Source organism: Protopterus annectens, chromosome 6.part1, assembly GCF_019279795.1.
Source record: "Protopterus annectens isolate FY-2018-M chromosome 6.part1, PAN1.0, whole genome shotgun sequence".
NCBI lineage: Eukaryota > Metazoa > Chordata > Ceratodontiformes > Protopteridae > Protopterus > Protopterus annectens.
The window spans coordinates 316,826,219-316,845,046 of NC_056738.1; the positions used below are offsets into that span (position 1 = coordinate 316,826,219).

Here is an 18,828-nt window from a genome sequence, read left to right on the forward strand (position 1 = left end):
GTTGAAGGAAGCACAGGCCGAACAGGCTGCTACGTCGTGGGCTGGGCCTAAACAAGGCAGACAATAAGAGTGGAAATCTTTATGAGGTATTTGTTTCCCACAGGTTAAACAATTATTAACTTTTTCTGACATCGGCTGAGGCAAGAAAGAGTCCCCAATGGGGTACTTAGCTTTAGAAGTCTTCGAAGTAGTATTCGGTAGAAGTAATCTCTGGATCCGACCGACCGGCACTTGCGAACAGCTTCTGCTTTGGGCGCCACGCGGCAAGAAAGACTGAGGAAAATGGCGTCGGCTGATGCCTTTATACCCTAAGACCAACAGAGATGACGTCGGGTGAAGTGCGACATCAGCCGGCGGACCGGACTTTGGAATCCGGCCGACTGAAGGGCTGCCTGACGACAGGACAACCCAGTTGTTATGACTGCAGATGCATCCATGAAGGACATCAGAAAAGTACAGTTGTGTACACTTACCACAAATGTAGATGTTAGAGTGTATTCACTGTTGCAGTCATTACAACTGGGTTATCCTGCTGGCAGGCTACCCGCAGTCTGCCTGAATTCCAAAGTCTAGGTCCGGCATCAGTTGCTGTCACCTCCTCCCTGACGTCAGTGCGCTAGGGGTATAAAAGATGCAGCCGACGCCATTTTCTTCAGTTTTTCTTGCCCCAGATGTCAGGTGCCCCCAAAAGGGTAGGCTAAAACTATGACAATAAAGCAGTCATGCAGCAAAGTAAACTATGCCTTCATCTTCAAGCAAATACACCACATAGGTTGTATAGAATAGAGAATAACAGATAAGTCCCAGCAAAGATATGGGGGATGGCGGGTGGGTAACCTGGACTGCAACAGTGAATACACTCAAACATCTACATTTATGGTAAGTGTACACAACTGTACTATGTTCGTGTTTCACTGTTGCAGTCATTACAATTGGGTTGAATCCCAAAGCTAAGGTTGGGGGGCTGCAGCTAAATAGGATTAGGAGTGGCTATGAGGCCCTGCAGAACTGCAGTGGCAAAGCCTACCCTAGATTTAGAGTAGAGTGGTAAATGGTAGTGCTTTGTAAAGGTGTGCACTGAACTCCAAGTTGCAACCTCTAAAATGCCTTTGGTTGGTACTCCTCTGAGGAAGGGTACTGATGTGGCTGCTGCTCTGGTTGAATGTGGCCTAATGCCCTTAGGCACTGGTTTGCCATGCTGTGAATAGCAGAAACTAATGCAGTGGCCTATCCACTTTGAAATGGTCTGCTTTGAGATAGCTTTTCTTGTGATCATGCAGCATATGCCACTAGCAATTGCTCAGTTTTTCTGAAAGCCTTGGTTCTGTTCAAGTAGAAGCGTAGCTGTCTGTGTATGCCCAAAGAATGCAGACGTCTCTCACCCTTATTCTGTGGGTTTGGATAAAAAGTAAGCAAATGAATAGTTTGGTCAAGGGCCACACTGGGCACTACCTTAGGCATAAATGTCGGGTTTGTCCTCAGAGAAACCCTATCTGGATGAAAAATGATAAAAGGTTCCACAGCCATGAGTGCCTGTATCTCTGAGGATCGTTTTGCAGAGGTTACTGCTAGGAGCAGAGCTGTTTTCCAAGATAAAAATTTTATATCAGCTGCAGAGGCTGGCTCAAATGGAGGCAGGGTGAGTTTTTCCAAGACGTAATTGAGGTCCCATGCAGGTATTGGTGATCTTCTTGGAGGCCTCAAGTTTTTGGCTCCTCTGAGGTACTGCCTTAATAAAGGAGGAGAAAAAATAGGTGGCTCTATATTGTAATGAGCTGAAATGGCAGAGGCATGAATTTTAATTGATGAAAAGGATAGGCCTTTGTTCAGCATCTCAGTTAAGTATTGCAAAATCTGAGGAATATTTGGTACAGTGATGTTAATCCCTTGTGCCTGGTTCCATGCACAGAATCTCTTCCATTTTCCAGCATAAGATTTTCTGGTACGAGGCCTCCAAAGTGACATCCATTACCGCCTTAGTGAGAGGTGTGTTTTTGTATGATTAGATTATCCGCCATGCTGCCAGATTTAAGGTCTTGAGTTGGCTGTGCAGGATCTGATTGTTTTGTTGGGACAGCAAGTGAGGTATTTGAGGTAATGTCCAGGCTGGGCATCGAGACAAGTTCCTTAGAATTGGGTACCAGTGCTGGCGGGGCCAGTCTGGGGCAATCAGTATCATTTTTGGCTTCTCTTGTCTGACCTTTAGGTGTACCTTGGGGAGGAAAGGCAGTGGAGGAAAGGCATATACCGTTAAGTTTTTCCAGCTGAAAGACAGAGCATCCATTTCTCTATGCGTGCCTGTGATAAGTCCTTGTGCAGAATTTCTGTAGTTGGCAATTGTGAGGGGTGGCAAACGGATCTAAGTCCGGGCATCTCCAGTTCCTTGTTATCATGCTGAAGACTTGTGGATCCAATTTCCACTTGTGGGGATCCATCAGGTTTCTGCTTAGTTCGTTGCCAGAGTATTTATCTTTCCTGGCAGGAATTGTGCCGGCAGATGTACTTGGCAAGTCAATGCTGTGTCCCACAAAGTCATGGCTAGTCTGCAAAGTGGGTAGGAATGAGTGCCTCCCTGCTTGTTTATATACCACAGGACCGTAGTATTGTCTGTATCAGTAGTTGTCACGGATGAAGTAGATCCTTGAAGGCTGTCAGGGCATTCTGAACAGCTAGCATCTCTTTTTGATTGATATGTAGATGCATTTGGGTTGCAGACCATGTGCCCTGAACACATCGTCCTGCCATGTGGGCCCCCCCAGGCATAATCTGATGCATCTGTTGTTAATGTCTGCCTGGCTGGGGGTAAAGTGAATGGCTGCCCCTTGTTGTGGTGACAGGCCTTTGCCCACCATCAAAACTCCTGTTGCAGGCAGGGAATGAGAGCAATTATTGTTTCCAGGCTATAGCAATGTTGAATCCAAACACTTTTTAGATACCATTGAAGTTTCCTCATATGCAGTCTTGCATATGAAATTAGCAGAATGCAGGATGCAATGAAGCCGAAAGCCTGCAGACTTTTTCTTGCAGATAACTGGGCCTTTGTTGCCAACAGTTCGAAATAAGTAGTCAGTTGCCTTTGCTTGTCTAGCGTGAGATAAGCCATCTGTGCAGTTGTATTTAAGCTTGCACCCAGGAATATTATCTCTTGAGAGGGTACTAGCTTTGATTTCTTTTCGTTTACTGTGTACCCTAAAAGCATGTTAGTACTCTTTTTACAAATGCCAGATGCTGTAGTAGAATGTCCTTGTTCTCTGCTTGAATGAGGCAGTCATCCAAGTAAAGATATATTTGTATTCCTCTGTCTGCAGAATGCAATTACTGGAGCCAGGCATTTTGTGAAGACCCTGGGCGCAGTAGATAACCCAAAGGGCAGTGCAGAGAATTGGTAGTGCATTGAGCCAGCTATGAATCTGAGGTATCTTTGCATGATTGCCTGATTGGGACATGCAGGTATGCCTCTTTTAGGTCTAAAGTCACAAGCCAAGCCTTCTTGCCCAGCATGGGCAGAAGCTGCTGCAGAGTCAACATTTTGAATTTTGGAATATCCAGATGTGTTTAGCATAGATAGGTCCAGTATTGGTCTCCAGGCTTTGTCCTTTCCGGGCACCAAGAACAGTCGAGTAAAATCCTTGTCCTTGCTCTTTCTCTGGTACTTGCTGAATGGCCCTAATGTCCATGAGGGCTGAAATTTGCTTTTGTGCCTCTGCCCATTGATTTTGTGGCAAGTCTGGCAATCCGTTTGCCCTTGGCAGGGTATGAAAGTGAAACTTGTAACCTTGTGACACTGTCCAAGACCCATTTGTCCTGGGTTATTATGTGCCAATTTTGATAAAAAAGTGCTAGTTTTCCCACTAAAGGTGCTGCCAGAAGATAAGTGCTTGGCACAAGCAGGGGGAAGTAATTGGGACTGTTTCCTGTAAGGCTGTGATTCATCTTCTCCGCTTTTGGAGGTAGAAGTACCCCATTGTTTAGACCTGTATGTGCCTTGGGGCTGGGATCTGCCTCTAGGGCGTCTGTATCTGCCCCTTTGTGGCCTGTCTGACACTGGAAAGGACCAATTATTTGTAGGCCAGTGTGTGCTAAATCTTGGAGGCTGTACCTGTAAGAAATACTTGACTGTTTGCATAGATTTAGCTTTGTCCTCCATTTTCTTCAACACCTCTTCTGCTTTAACACCAAACAAGGTATCATGCTGTAATGGAGCATCTAATAATTTTGCTTTAACATGATCAGGTAGGTTCTGTTCCTTTAACCAAGCATGCATCCTAATGACAGAACCCGTAACAGTGGCCCTGCAGGAGGCCTCCAGAGAATCAAAACCACATTGCAAAGTATGCTTTCCAACTTGTTCAGCTGCATGCAATAAATCCTGCATTTCTTTATTTTCTGCACATTCAGAATTTGTCAACAATTTCTGTTTAAGCAGTGACATAATGTATTGCTGATATTTAAGTATATGAAACTGACTATTTAAAGCCCTTATAGCCAAGGTAGCAGAAGTGTAAATCTTTTTTCCTCATCTGTCCAGTGCCCTAGAATGTCTGTCGGGGGGGTAGAGTTTTTTTTCAGTGGAAGCCTTGACTCCTTTGGGACCCTGAGAGAGTTTCTGGGTCAGCAGCAGGGTTTTTAAAAATAAATGTATGTGAATCAGGAACCCTGTAGTACCTGTCTGGCTTAACAGGAGCTGGAGGTAAGGAGTCAGGAGTCAGACTGGACTCTGAAAATACATCTACAATGTCTAACACAGGTGGAATAGCAAGGGGCCTGTGCTGAGGTAGTAAAAGGAAGTCTCTGAGCCTTTTCTTAGATTCTGAATAATCTTAGTTGTCCAAGTGGAAATGCTCCCTCATGGTATGCAGAGTTTCGCCAAAAGAGTAATCCTCAGGAGGAGAGGCTGAAGGGATAGATTCTTCAGCATCAGAATCCTCATAGGGAGGAAGAGAGTATTCCTGATCAGAAGAGGAATCAGATGAAATGGAAACCTGATCTGAAGATTCATATTCTGTCTCTTGCCTAGGTCTCTTATCAGGAAGGGGATGGGATCCCCTGATCAAAGTAATTAGGTCTTCGGCCATTTTGAGCATCTGCTTTTTAGGCATGGAGGCCTGTCCATGGGGCTTGTTGTACTTGTTTCTTTGTCTTTAAAGGTGCTTTAGTCTTTGCCCTGGAAGCTGAAGTCGTTTTAACATATAATTGCGTAGGCCTGAAAACACCCTCCGAAGCCGATGCTTTCTCAGCGGCTCCAGACTCATCTGAGGGAATAGTTTCCGAGGTTGCAATACCTTGAGTTTCCAATGGCCTAGTCGGCTCCACGTGGGAGTCGGTAGCGGCCTGCAGCTCTAAAGTAGCGGGCGTCAGGGGCTGCAAAAGCACCTCACTGAGAACTGGCGACTGGCTTAAAAGAAGCCTAGTCGTTAGTTTTGGACCTCGGATGCCTGTCCTTTTCTTTTTCTTTGCGTTTCTTGTGAATTTCGGTAGTCGGATGGCTATCAGACGACATCGTGCAATTAAATCTTCTGCCAAAATAGTGAAATGCAAAATCGTACCGACACTTAATAGTGCGTTGGTTAAATCTAGCACAAAACCTAAAATTAGCAACGTCGTGGTCAGGGCCTAGGCAAGGAATACAGTAAGAATGAAAGTCCTTATGAGGTATTTGCTTTCCACAAGAAATACAATTAACTTTTTTTGACATTGGTCTGGAGCAAGAAAAAAGTTTCCCCAACGGGGTACTTAGCTTTTAATGAATACTTCGGATCTGAAATTCGAACACAAAAATCTCAGGAGTCGGCCGTCCGGCACTTGCGAACTGTTTTTCCTTCGGGCACCGCGCGGCAAGAAAGACTGAAGAAAATGACGTCGGCTGCATCTTTTATACCCCTGGCGCACTGACGTCAGGGAGGAGGCAACAGCAATAGACGCCGGACCTAGACTTTGGAATTCAGGCCGACTGCGGGTAGCCTACCAGCAGGATTACCCAATAGTAATGACTGCAACAGTGAAACACGATGAACATCCTCAAGAAAGTTCTAGATAGAGCACATGAAGTGAACTTAAAGCTGCAAATTCAGACTTCCAGAAGTTACGCACACAGGTCATTTGTTTACAAGTACAGGCTTCAGACCTGACCTGACCAAGCAAACAAAAATTTTAAAGATGTCAGCGCCAGACAATGTACAAGGTTTACAGCATTTTCTGGGCATGGTCAATTATTTAGGCAAATTTATACCAGACTTCAGTGAGTTCACAGCACCTTTAAGTGAGCCAACACGCAAAAATGTTGCAAGATCAAGGCTGGATCATCATCAGAGGGCATTTGAAGACCTTAAGCAGAAAACTGCCACCCACCTATGTTAAGATACTATGATGTGAACAAACCATTCTTTCCTGCGATGTAATAAAATTTGCCTTAGGTGCAGTTATTCTTCAAGAGGGTAGATCAGTAGCATATGCATCTAGAACCCTAACCCAAACTGAGATGCAATGTGCTCAAAATGAGAAAGAGCTTTTGGCTATAGTAACTGCATGTTCTAAGTTTCATGACTGTATTTATGGTCGAGCTATTCAGACTGAAACTGATCATCAACTTCTAGTTACTATTCTGAAGAAGCCTATGTACTCTACTCCAGGAGATTGCAAAGAATGATGCTCAAATTGCAAAAGTACAACTTCAAAACGGTCTAAAGTCAAATTGCTCTATTTGGCAGATACCTTATCCAGATTGCCTAGAAATACAACAGAACAGCTCGATGCCGAGACTTCTGACTGATGCGAGTCAGTGCATAATTTTTTCACCACTAGACTTGAATTAAGAGATCACACACAGACTGATCCAATTTCATAAGCTCAATCACTTTATCAATGTCAGATGGCTGTCAAAGCAATCTAGTGCATCATCTGTGGTGCAAGCGTATTTTCCTTACAGAGATGAATTGTTAATCGAAGATGGCATTATTTTCAAAGGTCCTAAAATTGTTGTTTCTGCTTCCTTACAACCAGAATGTATTCAGATTTTGCATCATGGTTCACCCAGGATCCACATCCACTAAGAGAAGAGCAAGAGAATTAGTATTTTGGCCTTCATTACCAAAAGACATCGATAGAGTTCTTTCTTCTTGTTCAGTACGCAATAGTACCAGATTGCATTTGCAAAGAGAACCACTTCAGCCAAGTCCAATTCCTAACTACCTTGGTCTACTGTAGCAACTGATATCAGAGATGAATAATCAACACTACTTAGTTTTGGTAGACTCTTATTCAAATTGGTTTGAGATTGATCTACTACCAAACTTAACATCAAATGCTATTACCAAGCTGAAATGTCAATTCTCAGTTCATGGTAGTCCGCATACTTTTTCAGACAATGGTACTCAATTCACTAGCCAGTTGTTTCAGAAATTTGAAAAAGAATGTGACTTCATACCCGTCATTAGTATTCCTGAATATCCTCAGTCCAATGGTCTAGCCGAATGTGCAGTACAGAGTGCAAAGCAATTACTTGAAAAGTCAAAGCGTGACAATACCGATGTATTCCTGAATTTGCTTAATCTCAGAAACATACCTCGTAATGAAATTCTTGGCTCACCTGGTCAAAAACTACTTTCCAGACAAACTAGAACTGCACTAATGTTTGTTGCAGCCTAAACCCAAGAACAATAAAACCATCAAGGCTCAATTGTTTAAGAAGCGTAATATCCAGAAATCTTGTTTCGACAGATGAAGCAGATTTCTTCATCCGTTGAGGGAAGGAGAAATGGTATGAATCCACACAAGATTTTGATACAAAAGGTCAAATTACAGGCATCTGTGCTGAGCCGAGACCCTATTTGATAAATTCCGAGGGTGTAGAGCCTAGGAGGAAATTGTAGGCATCTTCTTCCTGTACCAGAATCATCCTCATTGCAGTCACAACATTGTATCTGTGATGCAAACTCTAAATCGAATAAGTCAGACACTTACCAGACCAGAATATGTTCAAAACTCTGATTCTGTTCCACAAAGTGATTCAAACTTTCCACAGGTCAACCATTTTGCAGAAACTGTCCCGGTTGCTAAATCTAATTTCCAGTTTTATGTCACACGATATGGACGAGTTTCTAAGCCTAGTGTGAAATAGGCGGCAACGTGGACTTGATTGTATACACATGTACTTTGTATTGTATAATGCATGTCTATAGCTTACCTGTGATTTCTACATGCCAAATAATCTCATGACAAAATTGCATGATCTATTTCTCAAAATGGGAGAATACAGATCAGAGTGTAATGTGTGTGCTATATCTTTAAGAATGCGAGGCTGTACATGCAAGTGTAAATTCCAGACAAGCGCAATCCTAGTGCTATTTTGTAGAAGCAGCCAGAGAGTGAGCATGCATGATCACAGTTGTTAGTTTGTATAAAAGTTACTTAAGTTAGTCAGCAAGCCTCTACACTGATGTGTTTCTACAGAATAAAGCTGCTTGAACAGAACCCACAAAGACACGTTTATTTGTGTCCTAAGAAGAAAGCGATAATCATGAACTGTATATTCTCCCCAAAGTAAGCTTCTCAACAGGGGAATCTGGGCGAGAGGAGTCCTCTTCGTCGGAAGAGATTTCTCCTGGAGAATGCAGCTGAGAACAGTCCAGAGAATGGTAACAGCCCCAAGTCCTGTTCTTCAGAAGAGGACACCAGGGTAAGTTTTTGGGAAGTAGCCTGTGGTTGCATAGACCAAAACGAGGGAGGTTTCAAAGACATTAATAGGTTTGAACAACCGCTGTGAGAAGTCTATCCATTCATTGTCCCTAGTTGATGAGGGAGAGGCTACATGCCCAGTCTCCAGCTTTTTCTTTTTAAGCTCAACATCTGCCTTGATGAGATGCAGAGGTTTGGAACCATGTCTTCCATTAGAAAGCCTGGAATCTCTTCCCCAACTAAAATTTGAGGGATGCCATGTAGTCCCAAAGAAATGAGACGCAGTTTAGACATAGCAGTCTGCAAGGCCTCTGGAGCCATAATAGCCTGCAGTAGGGTCTCAGTAGCTGGCAGCTGAAAGGTAATGTAATGTCCTGCTGGTTCTGGAACTTCAGCATGTATAACAGAGTCAGAAAAGTTAGACTGTGGATCCAATTGAGGCCTCAAGTTTTTTCTTCAAGCAGCAAAGCGGCTGCCAAGAATGCAGAGTCAGCTATCTTGGACGGGGCCAAGTCTTTAAGAAAATGGTGTTGAGAGTGGAAAGCCTCTACCGAAGGGTTTTAGGAACAAATGACAGAGCAACATTTGTGATCATGTTCTAGACCTAGGCAAAAAAGACCCTTGGTATGCAAGTCTTAGTATGGAATCTACCTACTGCACTCGCACTTACCCCTCCTAATGGGCATCTAACAACTGTCAACAAAATGGTACAAATAAAAAGGAAGATGTCCCAATGGGGCACTTATCTAAATAAATGATCAAAGCAAATGTACCAATGACCAAACAGCGATCAGTCCAACAGATACACGAGCTGGGTTCGGGCTGGCAATGAGACAGTATGAGGATCCACTCTTACGTCCACCTATATAGACCAATAAATAAAAGTTCAGGTCATGCGTCCGATGTACAATCTTGGGAAGATAAAGCTTTGCTAGCCTGCCTGGACATCAGTTGTGACAACCCATATGCTAAGAATACTGCACCAATATTTCAATCAGGACCATCTATACTTTGTGTGGATGGGGAGTTTGTTTCAGAACAGCAGTATCCTCTGAGAGCTATACCTGCCCCTCCAAACTGTTTTGTTGATGTTGCGGAAGAGGTTGAGATCCGTAGACAATTTCTAATGCCATTTGATTTGCTGATGTGCAGTAAATCCATCAGTACTGGGTCAGAGGATGCCTTGTATGCCAGACACAAGTCTCCTCTCAACAGTCAGTAGGATACATAATACAATGACGGGGCTGAGTCAGTCTATGTAGGACATTTTGTTTAGGCCTTGTATCCTTTCAGTAAAGTATCTCTGTAGGTGTTCCAGTTTTTGCATGTGCCTGGACAGATAAATGCCAAACTGGGACATTATATTCAATGACTGGCCTAAAAAAGGTTGAAAAAAGGACAATGACATCCCTAGATCTAGACACAATTCTTTTGTTTATAAGCTGTGCAATACAAAAGGACCTTCTTCCTCATCCGATTCTTATTTGTTGGATGTGTGATTGAGGTGGAGGGCTGGACCAGTGATGGTCTGCTGCAAGGTCTGTCATGCAGACTACCTCCTTAACACACTTCTTTAAATCAAGTGAGGCAAGGTCTGCTGGGAGACTGCGATTTTAGGATTTGGAGTTAAAAAAAATCTGTAACGCCTGTGAAAATGTGGGGACATAATGTTTAATGTGCAAGCTACAAGCAAAGGAAGTAGTGTGGGTGTGAAAAGATCGCCATGAGTCCTTCAAGTCCTCTCACCCTCTCGTAATTCCATGTGTCAGTATTTTTTTCCTGTTGATTTTCCTGGGAGACTGAGGTTCTCTGGTTCAAGCAGATGATTCATAAAACTCTGACATACACTTCAGGGCCTATCTATTCTAAACCAGTCAGACATGAAGAGCAGTATCGCTGCTTCAAGTCTTCATAGTGAAATACTTACAAAACCTGGTGTCTACTGTCTCGTGGGAGTCTCAAACGAAAAAAAAAGCAATTATAACGCAAATCCTTAAATGTGGATCTCACACCAACAGCTGCACGGGCTTTTTAGGGATTGATTAGGTATGCCTTTGGAAATGAAATGCTTCCCTTAAAATCATACACCAGTCAAAAAAAATATCCTCAAAGTGTACTTAGCTGAAGAATTATGTAGACTGGAACTTCAAGGCAGAGATCAGACTGAGCAACCTCAACAGTTTTTGACAAAATATAGTACACAAGTGTGTGACGAAGTGAAGATGGCAAAGGCTGACTGCGCATTCTATCAAGGATGCAAGCCTGCATTGTTACACTGGACATGAGCCAGACCCAACCCAAGCTGGTATATTCAGACACGGCTTTAGAAATCAGGCCAGGCAGATGTCTGCCTGCAAACAGTTCCCATATGTAATGCAAATTACTGCAACAATGATCCATATAAAGAACATCCAAAAGTCTCAAAAAGGTATTTGTGTTTAACTGTTATCATTCTGTGGAATTTTTCCTGGCACAATGAAGTAAACTCGCTACAGCAAAAAGGCTGAGAAACTGAAAGCCTTCCAGCTACTCCAAATTCCAAACTAAAGTCAGTCAGGGATTCTGAAGAACACTAGAAGGACATGCATCCCCCTGTGTGTACTTTGGATGACTTTCTGCTACCAAAATTCCATCAATCCACACAAAACAACTTAAGAAGAGTATTATCATGGTACTCAAATTCTTTAACCAAAAGGAGCTGCGGACAAATAATTAAAGTCCTTCTCTGTTTGGAAGAATGTCACATGTAACAAGGCAGCCTTTAACGGATCCTCCTTTCTTTTAGGTTCTTTTAACAGTTGAAGACCACTGTATGCATATGGATGCAATGGTAAAGTAAGGGGAAACCATAGCTGGTGGGCACTGCAAAGGATTAGTAGTAAAAATCTAAAGAAATTAGGAAAGGAAGAAAGTCTACAATAAAACCCCTACAAGTCAATGGCACAATAATAAAAGGAAAGGATGAAATGGATATATAATGCTTACTGCTATTTGTCGGTAGTCCTCCCTGTTTTCTCTGCCAACTTCAACGGCTTGCTCACACAGCTCACGGCATTTACTATAATCACCTTGCTCAAAGTACACAGCTATGAAAACAACAACAATGCACCTCAATTATAGGAATACTGCTCACATACTTATGTCATGCAAAAGCAAATCTGCCTATAAACAATGCAGCAAAAACATGCATACAACTCTAAAACTCTAAATCACGACAAACTCTCCAATAAATTCAACCAATGGAAACTTTGCCACTAGTTTCAGCATCTTCAAACTTCGCAAACTTAAGTTGTGAATACAGCCTTATTCTCCTTTTGCTTAGGATATCACATGAAGCTAGCAATATGAGGCTGTATTCTAAAGAAAACCTGAATGAGGAGCACTACTTATTCCTTATGGACTGACTTCCTTTTAGTATGAGCAAATGAAATGTGATCTCAGCAGTCATACAGTAATCAAAGTGCTCCAGTTACAAGAGAAATTGCTTATGACAGATCCAACAAAACTGTCAAGCTGTCATAAAAATCTTATGTCATCCTCTGTGTGTACACTACTTGCAAAACAAGTCTACAAAGTTGCATATTCGATATGAAAAAAGTTTAAATTCTTTAACAGAGGGGAGCTGTAGACACAAACAGCAACAGCCCTTGTCTACTCTGCAGCAGGTCACATGGAAGAGCCCCCCCCCCCCCCCCCCCCGTTTTGGGTTCTTTTAACAGTTGAAAACCAGTTTCTATTTTTTGCATGAGGGTATGCTAGTCTATGCTAATCAGCATTACATCGGTTAGTGACGCTATCATTTTCTTGTTTTTTCCTCTTTTCAGTATTATGGAGAATTCTGATTCTTGCTTTTCCCTTTTCATCAGAGCAAGTTTGAGACTGATGAAAAGCATAGCAAACAGAGGATTCCACCACACACTTCTATTTTTGTAGAAGCTTTTTTACTTAATATTTTCAACTGCTCTGGACTAAAGTGAGGTAAATGATCTGACGACTCATGCTGAAGTAAGATAACTGGCATTGGGACCCAGAAGACAAATTACACATTACAGTTACATAATGCACAGATGTGAACAGAAACAGGTCCTAAGGAGTGAAAAACACATTCAGATCTCAACAGTTGTTTAGGCATTGCATATACCTGATAAGTAAAGCCCAAACTTTAAAACCTGTAAATTAGAAGGTACACACTATGCAGTAAGTGTACATTGATAAGACATGTAATGAAAATTCAATAGTAAATGTTAGCAGGAGAACATCAGGTAAAAACCCAAATAACTTTAAAATCAAGGATTAAGAGGTCAGAAGTATTCAAGACAGAAAAAGGTCACAAAAAACTTGAGCAAAATTCTCTCTCTCATGCAGCAATAAAACATCTCCTAAAAATAAGTGGTAGCTGGGCACAGCCAGATGTGACTGTACTTGCACACAGCAAGACATCTTGAAAATGATCCTTCTGTGCACATCATTTGAGAGAAAAGGGAAGACTGGCAGACATGGTTTTAGATTGTTTTGCTTTTCTACAAACCAGCTACAACTACCCAACCCACCCCCTGCACAACCAACCAAGATGACAGTGTAGCTAGTCAATTTAACTTGCTCTTTATTCAAATGGTAGAAACATTCATTAACTCCTTAATCTTGTACCACCTCCAGAAGCTATAATTCCAACTTCCACTATTATCATGAAAGTTACGCACTCAGTATTATGCTAGTTCCATGCTGTCTTTCTCCACAGGACTCAACTTGTGGGTTATCAGATCGTATGGGACCAGAAGCCAGCATATCATAGTCTTTGTCTCGGAAGCCACCTCCTCTCCCATAATGCTCTGCCCTTCTGAATTTCCACATATCAAGTTTGCCCTACTATGCCTACATACAGCCGTCCCCTAACAATTGATTGAGAAATGGACCACAAGGGTCTCCTTAATAGACTTGGTCTTCAAGAACCACAAACCACTGACAATTTGGAAGGGGGACAGAGGGAGGGATGGTTGAGATGGACAGAAGACAACACAGATCTAGCATTATGGTAAGTGCATAACGTTAGTGTCAGATGCTGTCTTAAATCTGTGTCAACCTGTGGGACAGAGTCTCTGGCAAGATGAAATGGGTGGTATAACAGAATATTCTGCAAAAATAGCAGAACCAAAAATTCTCAGATCTGGACTGAATGTCAAGTTTATAATGAGACACAAAGGTACAGGAATTAGGCCATGTTACTGCTGTTCAAATATCATCTAGAGAGAGAAGACCAAAGAAGGTACCTGAGGTAGCAACTGCCCTAGCTGAATGGGGCTTTGGCCTAACAGGTACAGATGCACCTTTCTTGGTGTGACGTCCTCCTCTGGTCCAGTAATCAAGAAGCCTCAATCCTCACCATTGACACCAGTGGGGAATGTTCGTGTAGAACAAAAGCACACAGTATTTTCAAATCCAGCTCACTGCACCAAACACAATTTCTCTTAAGAGCACAAAGGGAGCACACTCCAGTTCTGGGGCTGGACTTCAGGCCCCAAATAAGACTCCACCTTTCTCTCTGCAAAAATAAGTGCTCTGTGTTCCTGTTACAAGTAGCTGAGACAAACACACGCACCCACACATGCACACACAGGAAAGGCTGGCACAGATTTATCTGCTATGCCATCTCCACCCAGACTAAGGCAGATTCACTGTCACCAACCAGCTACTTTAAAGCTCTTTCCAGGGTACCCAATTACTCTTAGTAAAATTAATACTTATACAAATGGTAGTGTTAACTAATCAGTAAGACTTTCAGGAGCATGAAGCTACAGTGACACCAATTAAATGCAATTACTCTAAAAGGTTAAAATATTTTCTAAAGACCAGCCACAACGAAAGGTATGCATATATTTAATAATAAAATAGAAAATATGAAACTACTGCACATCTATTTACAATAAAAACACCAGAGTTTCAATTCACAGAAAATGTAAAAAACAGAAAGATTCAGATACAGAAAAAAGTGAAGTTATGTACTCACCATAACGTTCCATCTAAGTTGTTGCCTTGCATTTGCTCTCCAATATGTGGGTTTCAGATCCGAGGATCGGATCAGACTCTGCCGCATACTAAAGCACCAGGATCTGAAATCTGAGCTCCTCCTTTACCCATAATGCTCCTCTCCTCCAAATCCCTCAGATTGAGTTTGCTGCACCACTATGCATCATATAACCATACAAGTAGAGAGAAATCACCCAAAGACAACAGGGCAAGACAGAAATGAACACTTCAGGAGCTCAAACAGTAATGAAGTACTTGTCTAAATAACTCGGTTAAGTCCTTCAACAGGTAAGGGGAGGGAAGGCTGAAGAGCAAACGAGAGGCAACAACTCAGATGGAACAGTATGGTGAGTACTTAAACTTCTTTATCTGACATTGTTGCCCTCAATTGCTCTTCAACCTGTGGGACAGAGTCCCCAGCTATAGAAATACTTGGGAGGCCCTCATGGAAGGATATTCCGGAATACAGCAGAACCAAAGGAGGCTCTATTCCTGGAAATGTCTAGTTTGAATTGAGATATAAAGGTATGGTGGTTCGACCAGGTAGCGGCTGCACAAATTGCATCAATGGTTACTTTCAACCAGAATGCTGAGGAGGTGGAAACAGACCTAGAAGAATGAGCTTTAATACGACACAGTAATAGGATGCCCCTTGTGGGATAAGCAAGCTTAATGCAACTAGTAATCCAATGAGCCAGGGTCACCTTGGAAATTGGTTTACCCAACATGGTCTTAGAAAAAAAACAAAAAGCTTATCAGATTTTCTAAACAGCTTGGTTCTATCCAAACTGAAGCAAAGCTGTCTGTCTACGTCCAACATACGAAGTTGATACTCTTCTATGTTTTAAAAGTTAGGAAAGATGACTGGTAGATAGATAACTTGGTTTGTTAGCTTCAGAACCGACCTTGGGCAGAATGGAAGGATTAGTACGCAAAGCAACTCCATCAATGTGAAAAAATCAAATATGCAGGCTTGCAAAATAAAGCATGCAACTCAGATACTCTTTTAGATGAGGTAATGGCCACCAAGAAAATGGTTTCCAGGTCAGAAACGTTAAATCTACCTTAGTCTCGCCCCCTTTGAGCCTTCAGCTAAGACTTGAAAACCAAGGCAAGATTCCCAGGGGGCAACAGGTTCCTTGACAGGAGGACGAAGGACAAAGGTACCTTTTAAAAGACCTTGCAACATTTAGATGAGGCTAGAGAAAAGGAATTTTCCCAAATATGAAAGTTGGAAATGGCCGCTAATTGCACTTTCATCACAGAAAAACTAGCTCCGTTATGACAAACAGAAGCCAGAAAATGTAAAACAGCAGCAACCAGAGTTGTAAAAGTGTCCAGATTGTTCTGATGACCCAAATGGAGAAACCTGTTCCACTTGTTTTTGTATAATCTCCTCATGGATGCTGTGGGCAGCAATCAAAATTTTTCTAATGAGAGAAGAAAGCCCAGGAGTTCTAGCCATCACTAGAAGTGGAGTAACCAAGTGGTTAATTTCAGGCTCAGGAGGATCCAGATGGGAGTGTCCCAAGGGATAGGACAACAGATCTGGAGAGGGATCCAGAGTCCACGGTGGACAGACCAAGTGAGACCAAAAGGGAAACCAAACTGTTGGGGCCAAAATGGTGCAATGAGGATCATTTGGCATTTCAACCTCTGAGCTTTTTGCAGAAATTTGGGAATGAGAAGAGGATAGGCAAAGTAGACCAGGGGGCCAAGCATGGACTAGAGCACCTCCTGGTGACAGTCACAGAGGAGGGATCAGGACAAAAAACTCACTGCACTTGGTGTTGGAGGGAGATGCAAAAAGATAGCAACAAGGTTTGCCACTGAAGGATTCAGAGACCACTCGTGAGGCATCTGAATGGTCTTGTTGAGCCTGTCTGCAAGGATGTTTGACCTCCCCAGAATGTGCGCTGCTATGAGAAAGAGGTTGGAAGAGATTGTCCATTGCCACAGTTTCATGGCCTCTTGACACAAAGAGTAAGACCTGGCTCCTCCCAGTTTGTTGATTAACAAGACCACGGACATGCTGCCTGTCTGAACTGCAATAGTTCCCGTTGGGGGAAGGCCTTGCAATGCAAGAAGCACTGCTCTCATCTCTAGAACTTTTATATGCAAGACAGTCTCTAGGGGACATCTGCCTTGGACTATTTGTTCCAGATAATACCACCCAACCTAAAATGGGATGCATCCATGGTCAGAGTGGCCTGGGGGGGGATAAACAAGTGGTACTGAAGAAGCTCTTTGGATTAGATCTACCATAGAAGATTGTTGGCATCCTCGGGAGATCCCAATCTGGTAATTCAATGGATAGTAAAGGAGGGACCATTGGCCCACAAAGGTCCGGTGAAGTACTCATGTGAAGGAGTGCTACTGGTACCAAGGTAATCATGGCTGGAATGGACCCAAAGGCCTTTTAGAACAGGACTTGCTGGAAGAGGACTGGCCATGACTAATTTGACATAAGACCTCACAGTGAAAATTCTGTCCGGAGGAGGAAGGGCTAAAGAAAGGATGGTATCTCGGTGGACTTCCATGAAGTCTGTGATTTGGACCGGTTGAAGATGAGACTTTCAGACTGATGGAGATGCCCATCGTTGAGGCTATGTGGGACAGGAATTCTTTGGTTTCTACGAGTCAATGCGTGGTAGGAGCAGTTAGGAGCCAATAGAGATATGAAAACACCTGGAATCCATGCAGTCTCAGGTAAGCTGCCACTATTGCCATGCATTTGAACATGCTGGGGGCTGTCGTGAGACCAAATGGATGTACTCTGATCTGATAATGATTGCCTCCTAGCCAGAAGGAGAAGAACCTTCTGGAGTGCCTGCTCATCTTGATGAGATAGTACCATCCTGAAGGTCATTAGAGCACATCCAGTCTTCCTTCTGAGAAAGGGCAGAATGTACTGAATCATGACCATTCGGAACTTTGAATTAGCAACCGATTTGTTCATGGTGGTAAGGTCCAGAATGGCCCTGAAGTCCCCTGTCGTTTTGGGCACTAAAAAGAAACTGAAGTAGATGCTTGACCCAAAGCTGGTCTGGTGGGACACTTTGGAGGATTCTTTTTGAGAGCAGCTTTGTAAAGTACAGTTGTGTACCTACCATAAATGTAGATGTTCGAGTGTATTCACTGTTGCAGTCATTACTCTTGGGTTATCTTGCCTGCAGGCTACCCGCAGTCGGCCTTAATTCCAAAGTCTTGGTCCGGTGTCGGTTGCTGTCGCCTCTACCCTGACGTCAGTGCGCCAGGGGTATAAAAAGATGCAGAAGACACCATTTTCTTCAGTTTTTCTTGGCCCAGATGTCAGGTGCCCTCAAAAGGGTAGGCTAAAAATTATGCCAATAAAAATGCAAGCACTAATACAAACATTACCTTCATCTACAAGCAAATATACCACATAGGTTGTATAGAATAGAGAAGTATAGACAAGTCCCAGCAGTAGAAGGGGGATGGTGGGTGGGTAACCTGGACTACAACAGTGAATACACTCGAACATCTACATTTATGGTAAGTACACAACTGTACTATGTTCATCGTGTTTCACTGTTGCAGTCATTACTTTCGGGTTGAATCCTAAAGCTGAGGTTGGGTGGCTGGGTCTAAATAGAATTAGGAGTGGCTATGAGGCCCTGCAGAACTGCAGTGGCAAAGCCTGCTCTGGATTTAGAGTAAAGAGCTAAGTGGTAGTGCTTTGTAAAAGTGTGCACTGAACTCCAAGTTGCAGCCTCTAATATGTCCTTGGTTGGTAGTCCTCTGAGGAAGGCTGCTTAAGTGGCTGCTGCTCTGGTTGAATGTGGCCTAATGCCCTTAGGCACTGACTTTTCATGTTGGGAATAGCAGAAACGAATGCTATGGCCTATCCATTTTGAAATAAGTGTTTTGAGATAGCTTTTCCTTGAGATCCTGCAGCATATGCCACTAAAAGTTGCTCAGTCTTTCTAAAAGCTTTAGTTCTGTCCAAGTAGAAGTGTAGCTGTCTGTGTATGTCCAAAGAATGCAGAAGTCTCACCCTTGGTCTGTGGTTTTGGATAAAAGGTAGGCAGGTGAATGGTTTGGTTAAGGGCCACACTGGACACTACCTTAGGCATAAATGTTGGGTTTGCCCTTAGAGAAACCCTGTCT

The 18,828-nt window shown here is 42.9% G+C and overlaps 1 protein-coding gene across 1 annotated transcript in view; it reads right to left on the minus strand.

The window, feature by feature from the left end:
- STIP1 (stress induced phosphoprotein 1) overlaps positions 1-18,828 on the minus strand; it is a 1,768,405-nt gene that overhangs the window by 1,021,233 nt on the left and 728,344 nt on the right. The window contains exon 7 of the mRNA XM_044075368.1: positions 11,659-11,759. Coding sequence (XP_043931303.1) covers positions 11,659-11,759 — 101 coding nt within the window. The remainder of the gene's footprint in view (positions 1-11,658; positions 11,760-18,828) is intronic.